At 44.1% G+C, this 12354-nt stretch overlaps 1 protein-coding gene across 1 annotated transcript in view; it reads right to left on the bottom strand.

The window, feature by feature from the left end:
* Nucleotides 1-343: 343 nt before the first annotated feature.
* SH3GL2 (SH3-domain GRB2-like 2) overlaps nucleotides 344-12354 on the bottom strand; it is a 146559-nt gene continuing 134548 nt past the window's right edge. The window contains exons 5-9 of the mRNA XM_010857054.1: nucleotides 11749-11882; nucleotides 9196-9354; nucleotides 6674-6777; nucleotides 4346-4476; nucleotides 344-1907 (exon numbers count right to left, since the gene is read on the bottom strand). Of these exons, the coding sequence (XP_010855356.1) occupies nucleotides 1708-1907; nucleotides 4346-4476; nucleotides 6674-6777; nucleotides 9196-9354; nucleotides 11749-11882 (728 nt within the window). The 3' untranslated portion in view covers nucleotides 344-1707. The remainder of the gene's footprint in view (nucleotides 1908-4345; nucleotides 4477-6673; nucleotides 6778-9195; nucleotides 9355-11748; nucleotides 11883-12354) is intronic.

The following is a 12354-nucleotide window of genomic DNA, read 5'->3' as shown; positions in this document are numbered from 1 at the left end:
TGAAAGAAAACAAAAGACTCATGGAAATGCTATCTTTTATTTGCTCCTCTGAACATTATATTCTTCTCATGATATCAACATGATGCTATCTCATTTAACTTTTATAGAAGTCTTTTCCTTCCCACTTTCTTATCCTTTTTTCTCAAATCTCCACCTTCCCCGGGTTACCAAGAAGTTGCCAGTGTCCAGGCTAACTCCTTCTTGATAATGGAACTCGTCCTGCTTACAGAGAAGTAGGTCTGAGGTTGGAGGCGGGTCTGCTTTGGCTGTATCAGAAGGCAATGAAGACTAGTCCACCCACCGCTGGACCCAGAGAACTAACACAAAATAAAGCAGCGGAGCCTTTGGTTCTGTCTTCAGCAATATTTATTGGAAACAGCAACGCTTCCCGTGGGAAGACTTTATACATTAAGCAGTAAGATTTGCCTTTCACTCCACACGATCCACAACCGCAGGTGGCACATCCGAAGCAGCACATTAAACCTCTGAAAGAATCTGTACAGCTAGATAAATAGAACTCTGGATACCTAACAAGATTTAATGACTGATACAAACAACAACAACAACTCATAAGCATACGCATAGCACTGTACACACAAAATGAAGAGGAGATAGAAGGGACAGAAAGAAATGTCATTACTGAACTGCGAAAGAGTCTTGCATATGCAGCCACACATCTTAAACTGCTAAGCACAAAAATTGTCTTTATTTGGTCCTCATTGAGGGCAGAATATGCACAAACAATGTTCAAAGAACACAAGGAGAACGTGGAATGGGAAGATAGGTACTGTTTCTTGGTCTACGGACTAGTGGGCAAATGGTTTCGAGTGCTCTTCTTCTTGTGTTTCTGTATCAAATGGATTCATGAAACATGTAATTCAGAAACAGAACTGAAGTGAAGACATCTGTGCCCCCTTCCGTGTACCTTCAGAAATGCCCTGTATACATATCTGGTTTCTGTACAGCAAGAAAGGAAAGCTTGGAGACCAGGTCCTTTCCAATTCCTCATAGTAGAGAACCTCTTCAGCTCCTCCCACAACATGATGACCATCTTACTTAGAGATAAAATGGGAATCACCCTCTGGCTTTAACAGCAGGGAGGGAAGAAAACCAGCTGAACATCAGAAATGGGCATAAGCAGAGGAACAAAGGAGAGTTTTCAGAGAAGGCTTTGAACCCACACTCAACACTTTCTATGAGAGCGTTCAGGGATTCACTCATTCAGACAAGAAGATAATTTGCTGGTGAGGGAGGCTTTCTTGGACAGTTCTGTGACTCACACGTTTGGGAGGGGCTGATGTGAAAACAAGAACTTTCTCTTCTACTTAAACGGAGAACCTGAGACCTTGAGACGGCCCGCCGGTGATAGATAATATCTTCAGTAGGATGGTGGATATGTGATGTGGCTCATGGTCAAATTCTCAGAGGCCACAGCCTCCTGAGAACTGTGTAAACAGCAGTTCTGTGACTACTGGCTGGTCTCAAATGGTATTGTAAAGCACATGCCATGCCCACCAGGCTAAGAAGATATCATCCATCACCATGACTCTTGTGGGATCACACAAGTCAACCAAACGTACTCAGTGGGGCTTGACGACTTGGACCACTGCAGCCTGCACTTGGGATGTTTTGTAAGCAGCATTACCAAAGCAGTGGTTAAACCTAACTATCTGGGTCAAGAAGAGGTGAGCAGCCAGCGCTGACATCCTAGTGGGGCAGAGCAACCAGAATCTCCACATAATTGATGGGGAAGAAGCCTGACTGGCCGTGGAGCATCCCCTCATACCAGTTCTCATCAATCTGGTTAGTGAGTGTGATGATATCACCCTCTTTAAAACCCAACTCCCCTTCATTTTCAGGTTCAAAGTCGTACAGAGCTCGGCAGCAGGGCTGATCCATTGGGGCACCTGGGAGTGAGAGTAGGAGAGAAGAACACAGAGAGACAAGGGGAATTTAGCACACGCGACTCCTGCCTGGCTTGCTGTCCCCCTGGGCTCCTCCTGCACTCCTCTTCCTGCTGAAGCCTCCTCTTGGCTCTGGTCCCCAGTGTCTGCTGCATGGCACCTTGCTCTCTACCAGTCTTCAGAAGTTTTCTCACATTTCTGGGAGTTGCTGAATTCCTGTTTCTTTTTCCAGTATTAAAAATTGGTCACATCTATTCTTTTGGTACATACAAGACAGTTCATCAAGGCTGGCCTTCCTAACAATGTGCAGAGGTGGGAGATTCAATGACTTAAGGAGTCTTAGTGAGATTTGGACTTCCCCAGTGGCACTAGTGGTAAAGAACCCACCTGCCAATGCAGGAGACGTAAGAGACGAGGGTTCGATCTTTGGGTCAGAAAGGTCCCCTGGAGGAGGGCATGGCAACCCACTCCAGTATTTTTGCCTGGGAAGTCCCGTGAACAGAGGAGCCTAGTGAGCTACGGTCCACAGGGTTGCAAAGAGTCAGACTCAACTCAAGTGACTTAGCACAGTACAGCACAGTGAGATTTAGGTTCATCATGGAGCATGGCCAAAATTCTTTCCACACTAGCACTTTAAGATCTCTGCCTATATGAAATAGTACAGTTCATTACACGGACAATGTTTTGCAGCATCAGAATAACAGTGCAGTTCACACTTTTTAAAAATAAAGACCTCAGTCTCCGGAAGTTGCTGTAATATAGTGAAAAACAGGACAATATAAAACATTGTGTTCAAGTTCTTACTCTCTGTGACCTTGCGTAAGGCACTTCAGTCTCAGTTTCTTTGTCTAAAATTGGAATGAACAGTTAGAACTTATTTCTGTGGCTATTAAATGAGATTATATAAAAGTGATATAATTATACCTGTGCATTAATATACCGCATATATGACTATGATGTGTGTCCATCAGAGCTATGGCATAGAAAAATAGTATATTTACCTTGATTTAAATAATGATGGATGGGCCCATATCTTAAAAGAGATCTATGTTAAATCAGTAAGCATACTGACAGAGTCGCTGCTGCTGCTGCTAAGTCGCTTCAGTCGTCTCTGACTCTGTGAGACCCCATAGACGGCAGCCCACCAGGCTCTCCTGTCCCTGGGATTCTCCAGGCAAGAACACTGGAGTGGGGTGCCATTGCCTTCTCCACTGACAGAGTAGGCATACACATATACTAATAAACTCAGACAAGTGCATGCAGATCCATGCCACCTAGACGGCTTTGAAGGGGAACAATAACATTTATTTATTTATTTATTTATTTTAATTTAGAGAAAGCAAGTTAATGAGTCTCTGAGAGAAAAGTGGAATATATGATTGGTTTCTGAGCACCAGAGAACAGGTTACCTATAACTTACATGACTAGTCCTTGTAACTGGTTAACTTCTAAAAACCACTGCTGTTATCCACACACGGAGTGCTCTGAGCAGCAGAGCTCAGCACAAGGGGCAGAGAGCCCCCACCGTCATCACACACCTCACTTCTTTCCTTTGTAGTCTCCTGAGGACACCTATGTTTCCTCCCATCGAACATTGAGCACTGGGGATACAGGAAACACGGAAGAAAGCTGCACATCCTTACAGTCCACATCTAGTATCAGACAGTTTCTCTTCTTCAACCAAGCAGATTAGATTACTAAGGCTGAATATATCGCAAGCACAGGCTTTTACCCGATCTGCCTGTAGCGGGTGGACAGCAGTGGTGTCAGCTAAAAGGATACTACTGGGTATACACCAATATCCTTGATAGAAAATTAGTTTTCATTTTTATTGTACCAACCTGTTACTACAGCACAGTGAACTGGCTGGAGGGTAGGGAGAGGAGGAAAGTCAAGCAGCTATTGAGACTCAGAATATATTCATCTGCAAATATATTCACCCATGTGTTTCTTTGACTCCAGAAATCCAACAGTTTCCTGGAGCTGCTGTCTGTGGGTTATAAGTGAGTGTATGTGGGCACATACTGTCCAGGGGCATTCACCTTTATGCAGGCAAGATTCATAGAAGCAGAAAAACAGGCGGGAAAAAACTCATGACATCCCTACAATGAAACTGACATATTAAGGTGACTTTAAGACCACAAAGGTCAAAATCAAATGTGTTTGCTGCAGCAAGTAAGTGTGGGCTGATGGTGGACAGTGAGAGAAAAAGGGACTTACAAAGAAAGTTTAATAGAGGAGAGAGAGTAAAGGAGAGGAAGGGAGAGTCAATGATACAAGAAGGAACTCCATTAAGTTTCTGACACCACCATTCTGTAAGAAATATATTACTGTGTATTCCTCATGTAGCCAGACTGGACCACTCCTAGAATTTCTGGAAGCATGTCAACTGGGGGTGCCCAAGGCCTGTGGAGTGGGTTCTGCAGCCCTCAGCTCCTTACCTGCAGGTTTGGGGGTGCCTGTGTGGGAGAGGCCCCCATTGGGCTGAGTGCTGTCCCCCGTTGAAAACTCCAGGCTCATTCGAGGTTTAGGCTGATACTCCCTTCTTGGCTGGGATGAAGCTTGTCTTATTCTATATTAAAAAGAAAAAGGGGATGCAGACAATTAAGACACAAAAAGAAAAGTCATAAAATCCAGAAAATACTTAGGTTACCCACCAATCTACCATTGTGGAATATGAGAAAGGATCCTTAGTTTTCTTTTCTGTGTCTTTCTCCATGTTTTACACTGTAGTCACACCCTATATGGCTCTACCCTCACTGTCTTCATTCTTCCTCTCACTTGCCTCCTCGTTTACTAAGAGCTCACTTTGCAAGGATGCACTGTGTTAGGTGCCAGGAACACAAAGACCAATCAGTCACTAGTCTTACCCTCAAGCTTATGGTCTGGTGGGAAGACAGATCATAAACAACTGATTACTGTAAACTGTAGTAAATACTATTATGGAGATCTGCGTAAAATGTTCTAGGAACACAGAGGTGGAGCTGGGGGTGAGGAGTCTACCTGTCCATGGAGAAGTCAGAGAGGGTTTGAGGAGAAAAGTAAAAGATGGTTAGCAGTCATTTCTAGATGAATAGCTATTCCCAGAAGACAGTTATTCCCTGCTGAGCTTGAGAATATGTGGAGGGAAAAGAGGAGGAAATACTGTATACTCTGGGTACAGCACAGAGGAAGGAGAAAGAATCCAAGGGAGACGGGAGGAAGTGGGAAAGGCACAGGCAGCAAATGTATTCTGCACACCCCGAAGTGTTTTCCACAGCGCCAGATGCTCACTAAGCAAAGTGCACAGCCAATCCGCAAGTGTGGGGGGAGTCTCAGTTCAGTTCAGTTCAGTTCAGTTGCTCAGTCGTGTCCGACTCTCTGCAACCCCATGAATCGCAGCACGCCAGGCCTCCCTGTCCATCACCAACTCCCGGAGTTCACTCAGACTCACGTCCATTGAGTCGGTGATGCCATCCAGCCATCTCATCCTCTGTCGTCCCCTTCTCTAGGGTATGGCGATTATAGAATGACAGTGGCTCTGAACATGGTTCAGAGGGAACAAAGAAAAGTGTCCTTCATGCTCAGCAGATGTCACAAAGATATATAATGTTTCTTTAGTACGATGAAATGCATGGTTTTCAACCCTCCTAGAGGCTTCAGAGCATGACACGTGTTTCCGCAAGGGTTCACTGTCCAAACACTAGTCAAGGAAGACACTGAGGAGAGGACAAGGCTGGCCACATGGCAACAGGTTGAGGAAATTTCTCATAACACAGCCCTATACCTGCAGGAGGCCTTGTGCATTTATAGCCGTATCAGCAGCTCTGAGAGCCTTATCTGGCCATAAGCTGAGAATAAAATCTCTTGAGGCAATCCTTTGATGTGCACACATTCAGCTCAAATAAAATAACACATATTACACAGCACAGGGCCACCAGACACAGCTGTGCAGGCTGTGCCTCACAGCTCTAATAATTAAACCACCCCAGCTAGGATATGGGGCCCATCTGAGAAGGCGGAACAGGCGTAAGTAATCAGCTCCCTCTGATGGACCTCATCACCATAGAGAAACTCAAAGTGTGAAACGACACAGGCTTTCCAATAGGTTATGCTTACACGGGAGCCCCTGCAGCACTGCTGCATGACCCTGAGCCCAGGTTTGCCGGTCTGTTAGGTGAGGTTAACAATACTTGGTTTACAGGGCTGTTACATGACTGATGGTGATATGCCTTCAGTACCCATAGCATAGCTGGCCGGCAAATCACATCCATTATCATTAGTAGCCTCCTGGGGGTCCCATCTGTGGCAGACAAAGTATTACCTACATATTGATTGCTCATAAAACACAAGATGATTGTTGTTTAGTTACTAAGTTGTATCCAATTATTTTGTGACCCCATGGACTGTAGCTCACCAGGCTCTTCTATCCAGAGGATTTCCCAGGCAAGAATACTGGAGTGGGTTGCCATTTCCTTTTCCAGGGGATCTTCCCCACCCAGAGATCGAACCTACATCTCCTACATTGGCAGGTAGATTCTTCACCACTGAGCCACCAGGGAAGCCCAAACACAACATTAGGAAGGAATGAAGGAAAGTGAAGGAAATGAAGGAAAGCAGAGCCCAAGACAATATAAAATCAAAACAAATGATTCACAAGTTGCTTATGTAGGGTCAGTAGGAATCCTGAAGAAAGTTTTTCTTCTAATGTATTCTAATATTTCCACTTCTTTATATACCATTTCATAGCAAGAAAATGGAAATGGGAAATGCAGGGAACTGTACAATACCTCTCCTCCAGTCTGACAGTGACCTGCTGCAGGATCTGGACTGCCTGCTTATGGTACTCCAGCTGGGCTTGGACGAGCGCAGACAGCTGGCTCACCTGCTCGATCTGCAGATCAATGGGGGAACCACGTCTTAGTTATCAGTTTACAGTCCTTAATCATCTGCTACTGCTCAGTCCAAATGACGCAGCTACCCGACACACAGCCCAGTGCTCGGCGGTGCCCACGACTGTGCAGTGAGCCAGGCTAACTGATAGTTTTGCAGGTAACAAATTGATTAAAGATAAGAAAGCATCCCTGTGCTTGGAAACTCTAGTTCTAGGAGAAGAAACATTAGTCAGAATCCTCCCAGAGGTCACAAAGCTCTCATCAAACAGTCTCATGCTTAGCCATAACCTTCTGATTACGATTTGGCTTCTTTGATTGATTTTCTATAGGACAAAAGATGCATTGACAAGAACATTCTTTGCTCTCTATACTTCTCATGCTAAGTCAATATCAGTGCTGTTAATAAAAATGTAAATATTGATTTCTCATATGAGGCACTATGGGAGGCAGTGTGGTTTGACAGAAAACCTTTTGTTCTCTCTGACCCTCATCTGCAATGTAAAAGGCTTGGGTTGAGTGGCACCTTGAGCTCACTCCTCCTCTAACCTTCTGAGCATCCTGGGTTACTCTTCATGTTGTGTGTTGTGTTGTGATCCAGTTGAATAGTTGCCTCTGAGTGAATAGAGGCAATGCTACCCCATGAGTTTTGGAGTTGGGCTGGGTCCTTGGTGAAGAGGAGGAATGCTGTGACTCAGGTCACCCTCTCCCTCATGGTGTTCCTCCTCGGTAGGTAGATGGACACGTTGTTTTACATAATCACAAACTAGCAATGTTTCTGGAGAGTCTGGAAGTCTGGATATGTTCAACATGCCTCCCCTGTCACCAGTCAGGGGGGGGTGGGCGGTAAATACCTAAAGGCTCTGTAAATACCTTGGCAGAAGCTGGTGAGCAACTGATGGGGCTAGAGGTGAAGATGAGCAAGGACAGAAAATCTGGTTAATAGGTCTTATGACATGAGTGGTTAGAAAGCAACTGTTAAAGCCATGAAAAATAATTCAGCATTCTGGAAATGTGAAGGCAACTTTTAAACTATCTCACCTATGTCCCAAATGTAGTATCTATGCAACAATCTTCAACCTTAATTGTAATTACCTTTGGAAAGAAAAGGTTAACTTTACCTCAAAATATAGACCATCTTAACCATACATAAAACTGAGCACCGAAGAATCAATGCTTTTGAACTGTGGTGTTGGAGAAGACTCTTGAAATTCCCTTGGACTGCAAGGAGATCCAACCAGTCCATCCTAAAGGAAATCAGTCCTGAATATTCATTGGAAGGACTGATGTTGAAGCTGAATCTCCAATACTTTGGCCACCTGATGTGAAGAACTGATTCACTGGAATAACACCCTGATCCTGGGAAAGACTGAAGGCAGAAGGGGAAGGGGACAACAGAGGATGAGATGGTTGGATGGCATCACTGACTTAATGGACATGAGTTTGAGCAAGCTCCGGGAGATGGTGATGGATGGGGAAGCCTGATATGCTGTGGTCCATGGGGTTGCAAAGAGTTTGACATGACTGAGTGACTGAACTGAACTGAATGTATATTGGACACATACTTACTGACAACACTGACTGATTTTCTTATTTAATCTGAAGTCAATTTGCCTTACACTTCACATTTCAACAGAGTATTTGCTTAAACTATTGGACTTATATAGGTCATCAGAAAGTGAAAGTCATTTGGTTGTGTCTGACTCTTTGTGATGCCATAGACTGTAGCCTGCCAGACTCCTCTGTCATGGGATTCTCCAGGCAAGAATACTGGAGTGGGTAGCCATTCCCTTCTCCAGGAGACCTTCCCAACGCAGGGACTGAACCCAGGTCTCCAGCATTGTAGGCAGATTCTTTACCATCTGAGCCCCCAGGGAAGCCCAGGTCATCAGAAACATTCTTTATCTCCCTACTATTTATAACAGTTTAAGATTATTAGCAGACAAAAATCTAGTTACATCAAACTTTTTGTTGTGCTGTCGTGTGTGTGTGTGTGTGTGTGCACGCGCGTGCGCTCATTTGTATCTGACTCTTTACTACCCCATGAACTGGAGCCTGCCAGCTCCTCTGTCCTTAGAATTTTTCTATGTAAGATTACCGGAATGTGTTTCTGTATCTACTGCAGGGTCTCTTCCTGACCCAGGGATTGAATCCGAGTCTTGTGCCTCCTGCACTGACAGGTGGATTCTTTATCACTAGTACCATCTGGGAAGCTCACAGCAAACTATAGGAATATAGGAACAGCTTTACAATTTCTCAGTCTACTTTATAATTTTAAATTATTTAAAAAAAATAACTACTGAAGCTTTCACCACATAGTACTATCAGTGATTCACATTTTAAATTTCATAACCCTTTAACATATTAATCCTGTTCCTCAAAGGTGAAGTTAAATTAAAAACCACAGGAGAGTCACTCACATCCATCTCTAAGAGATTGAACATGCTTGACTCAGCAATCTCCTTAGACTCATCAAATTTCTCCAGAGCTTGACGTAACTCTTCATCAGGAATCTTGCCTTGTCGTTTCTTCTTGTAATCAAAGTCCAGGCGTCTTCCCTCCAACTTCTTCAGATGATGCTGAAAAAATCAAGGGCAGAAATGTGCTTTGAAGGGACCTATGGAAAAGGACTATTTACAGATCACTTCCCCACCATGCCTATTGGCTTCCAAAATAAGACAGGCTAAGTTCTAAAACATCACATCACCAGAGAAATAAAGAAACACACATCAATGGGGGCAAATGTTTCTAAAGGCTAAGACATTTATGTTTGGGAAACACCTTTAAAAATAATTAATAGCAAGAAAGAAATTGTGGAAAATACTGATGCCCTTTATTGTCTGCCCCTGCTGGGTCAAAGCTAAGGTGGAATATATGCCTCTCCACCCTATGACTAGAGGTGGAAGCTAGGAAGGTTTAGAAAGCACAGGCATACGGGGCTCACAAGTCTCCATCTTCAAGGAAATGGTATCTCGTGGGAAGGCAGAGGAAAAATGGTTTCCTTGAAATGAAGTGAGAAAGAAAAGTATTCTTTCTTTTTCATATCATAAAACATTTGTGCTGGAAGGGATTTATTTTTGAGGTAATCCAGTCTATTAGAATTACCTTAAGATATTTACTAAAACTACAGATTCTTGATCACTTGAATTAGAATATCCAGGGCTGAGGCCCAGGCAACTTGGTCTCAGCACTTAGCCTAGCAGACTGATGCAGCTTTAGGAGAATCATGGATTAATTTAAGTCTCCCATCTGACAGATGATGACACTAAGTCCTAAGACCTAACTTGAAAGAGACCTTCATCAGGACCTAACCCCCAACACTGTGCAATAATTCCTCTTTGCATCACCCTGATACACACATTCCAGGTGTGGGACTGCCCAGCCTTGCCCCAACACCTCCAGTAACCAATTAGGAAAGTAGTTTCAAAAAGCCACGAAGTATTTTTTTCCTATGAGCTGCTGCTGCTGCTGCTAAGTCGCTCCAGTCATGTCCAACTCTGCGTGACCCCATAGACAGCAGCCCACCAGGCTCCCCCATCCCTGGGATTCTCCAGGCAAGAACACTGGAGTGGGTTGCCATTTCCTTCTCCAATGCATGAAAGTGAAAAGTGAAAGTGAAGTCACTCAGTCATGTCCGACTCTTAGTGACCCCATGGACTGCAGCCTACCAGGCTCCTCCGTCCATGAGATTTTACAGGCAAGAGTACTGCAGTGGGGTGCCATCGCCTTCTCCGAGCTGTAGTGTCCCACTATTAATGGGTGGAGGGAAATGTGCTAGATTTCTCTTGACCCTGGGTGTTCAGGGAGTGAGAGGGAAGAAAATGAAAATGAAGTTGGGAGTGGGGAAGAAATGAGAAGGTGGGAGGAAGAATATCCTTGACCTTCCTGCCACCACACACCCTGCCTCCAGCCCATGCCCTGATCCAAACTAAGTGCTTGTCCCTTTGGAAGGAATGCCCTTTTAAAATGTCTGAACCTGCAGTCAGCTGCAAAACAGAGCACTGGAATCAGAGAGACAGGTTTGGAGTGAGTCTGCCACCTAGCAACAGTGTGGCAGGGTTGAAGATTTAAGCTAGAGATTGCAGAGACTTCATTTATCTGAAAATCAAATTTCAGACAAGTTAAACAGATATCTGTTGAAAGAATGGATGAGCAAACATTACACACCTAGTTAGAGGTTAAAGCCAATTGAACATTATTGATTTGGAAAAACTAAACTGTTCTACCAGAGAAGGCAATGGCACCCCACTCTAGTACTCTTGCCTGGAAAATCCCATGGACGGAGGAGCCTGGTAGGCTGCAGTCCATGGGGTCTCGAAGAGGCGGACACGACTGAGCAACTTCACTTTCAGTTTTCACTTTCATGCATTGGAGAAGGAAATGGCAACCCACTCCAGTGTTCTTGCCTGGAGAATCTCAGGGACAGGAGAGCCTGGTGGGCTGCCGTCTATGGGGTTGCACAGAGTCGGACATGACTGAAGCGACTTAGCAGCAGCAGCAGCAGCAAACTGTTCTACATGTTTTAGAAAGGATAGTTGGGTATATTTCCTCAAGTCTAACAACCATTATGAAAACACAAGTTTATAGAGTAAAAGAAGAACTACATATACAAGCCAACAACTGGTACAGCTGGTATTTTAGAGGGTGAAATCATCCCAGAAAACATAGAATAATTAATAAAATTGTATAGTCAGGGAAAGAATATCCTTCTGGAGAAAAATGCTTGAAAAACTTGAAAACTGAACATGGAGAAATTAAATGTAATACTCATGAGTGGCACAGTCATAATAATGGGGCAAAAAGTACTATATTTACCATTTATCTTGATTTTTCATGCTGGATTTTTTATAGTTCACATGCTCAGTGTTGACAACATGCATGGTAAGTTTTAAAAAAAATGTTTCCTAAAGGAAAAGGGAACCTGCATCTGTACAATTCCAACATCCAGTTTGCAAATAACTAGTAGCAGGTACCTGAATTTCCCTCAGATCTTTGTCATGAAGATTCTGAAGGGGGTCAATGAAGTTCTGCTTCACTTCCATGTCCAAGGAGTCCTTTACCTCCGAGAGTTCCCTCATGGCCTCCCCAACCTCACCAAGCGCTGGGCCTGCAAGGTAATAAGGAAGCCCTTGAACGTTAAAGAACAAAGAGGAAATGCACTTGCAGTAACAGGGCCCCTCACAGACCACACCCAGGAACAGCTGCCTGTCTTCTGAAGACAACCAAGACAAGAGACGGTATATAATGCCCTCTGGAGATCAGTGTATTTTCCATCTGAGAAAGTTCATAAAAGTTCACTGAGTACAACAGACTCAATGCCCTTGGGGGTGGGGGCCTGCATTCCTTACTATAGAGAACATAAAAGTTTGCTTTTCCTTTGAAAAGGAATTGGAAGCTCCCTACCCTCCTTTGGAGGAGCCTCTTGTTGAAAGTGAAAGAGGAGAGTGAAAAAGTTGGCTTAAAGCTCAACATTCAGAAAACTAAGATCATGGCATCTGGTCCCATTACTTCATGGCAAATAGATGGGGAAACAGTGGAAACAGTGGCTGACTTTATTTTGGGGGCTCCAAAATCACTGC

The sequence above is a fragment of the Bison bison genome, unplaced genomic scaffold, assembly GCF_000754665.1.
Source record: "Bison bison bison isolate TAMUID 2011002044 unplaced genomic scaffold, Bison_UMD1.0 scf7180017864376, whole genome shotgun sequence".
NCBI classification, from domain to species: domain Eukaryota; kingdom Metazoa; phylum Chordata; class Mammalia; order Artiodactyla; family Bovidae; genus Bison; species Bison bison.
This window is presented reverse-complemented; position numbering and strand designations above follow the sequence as displayed.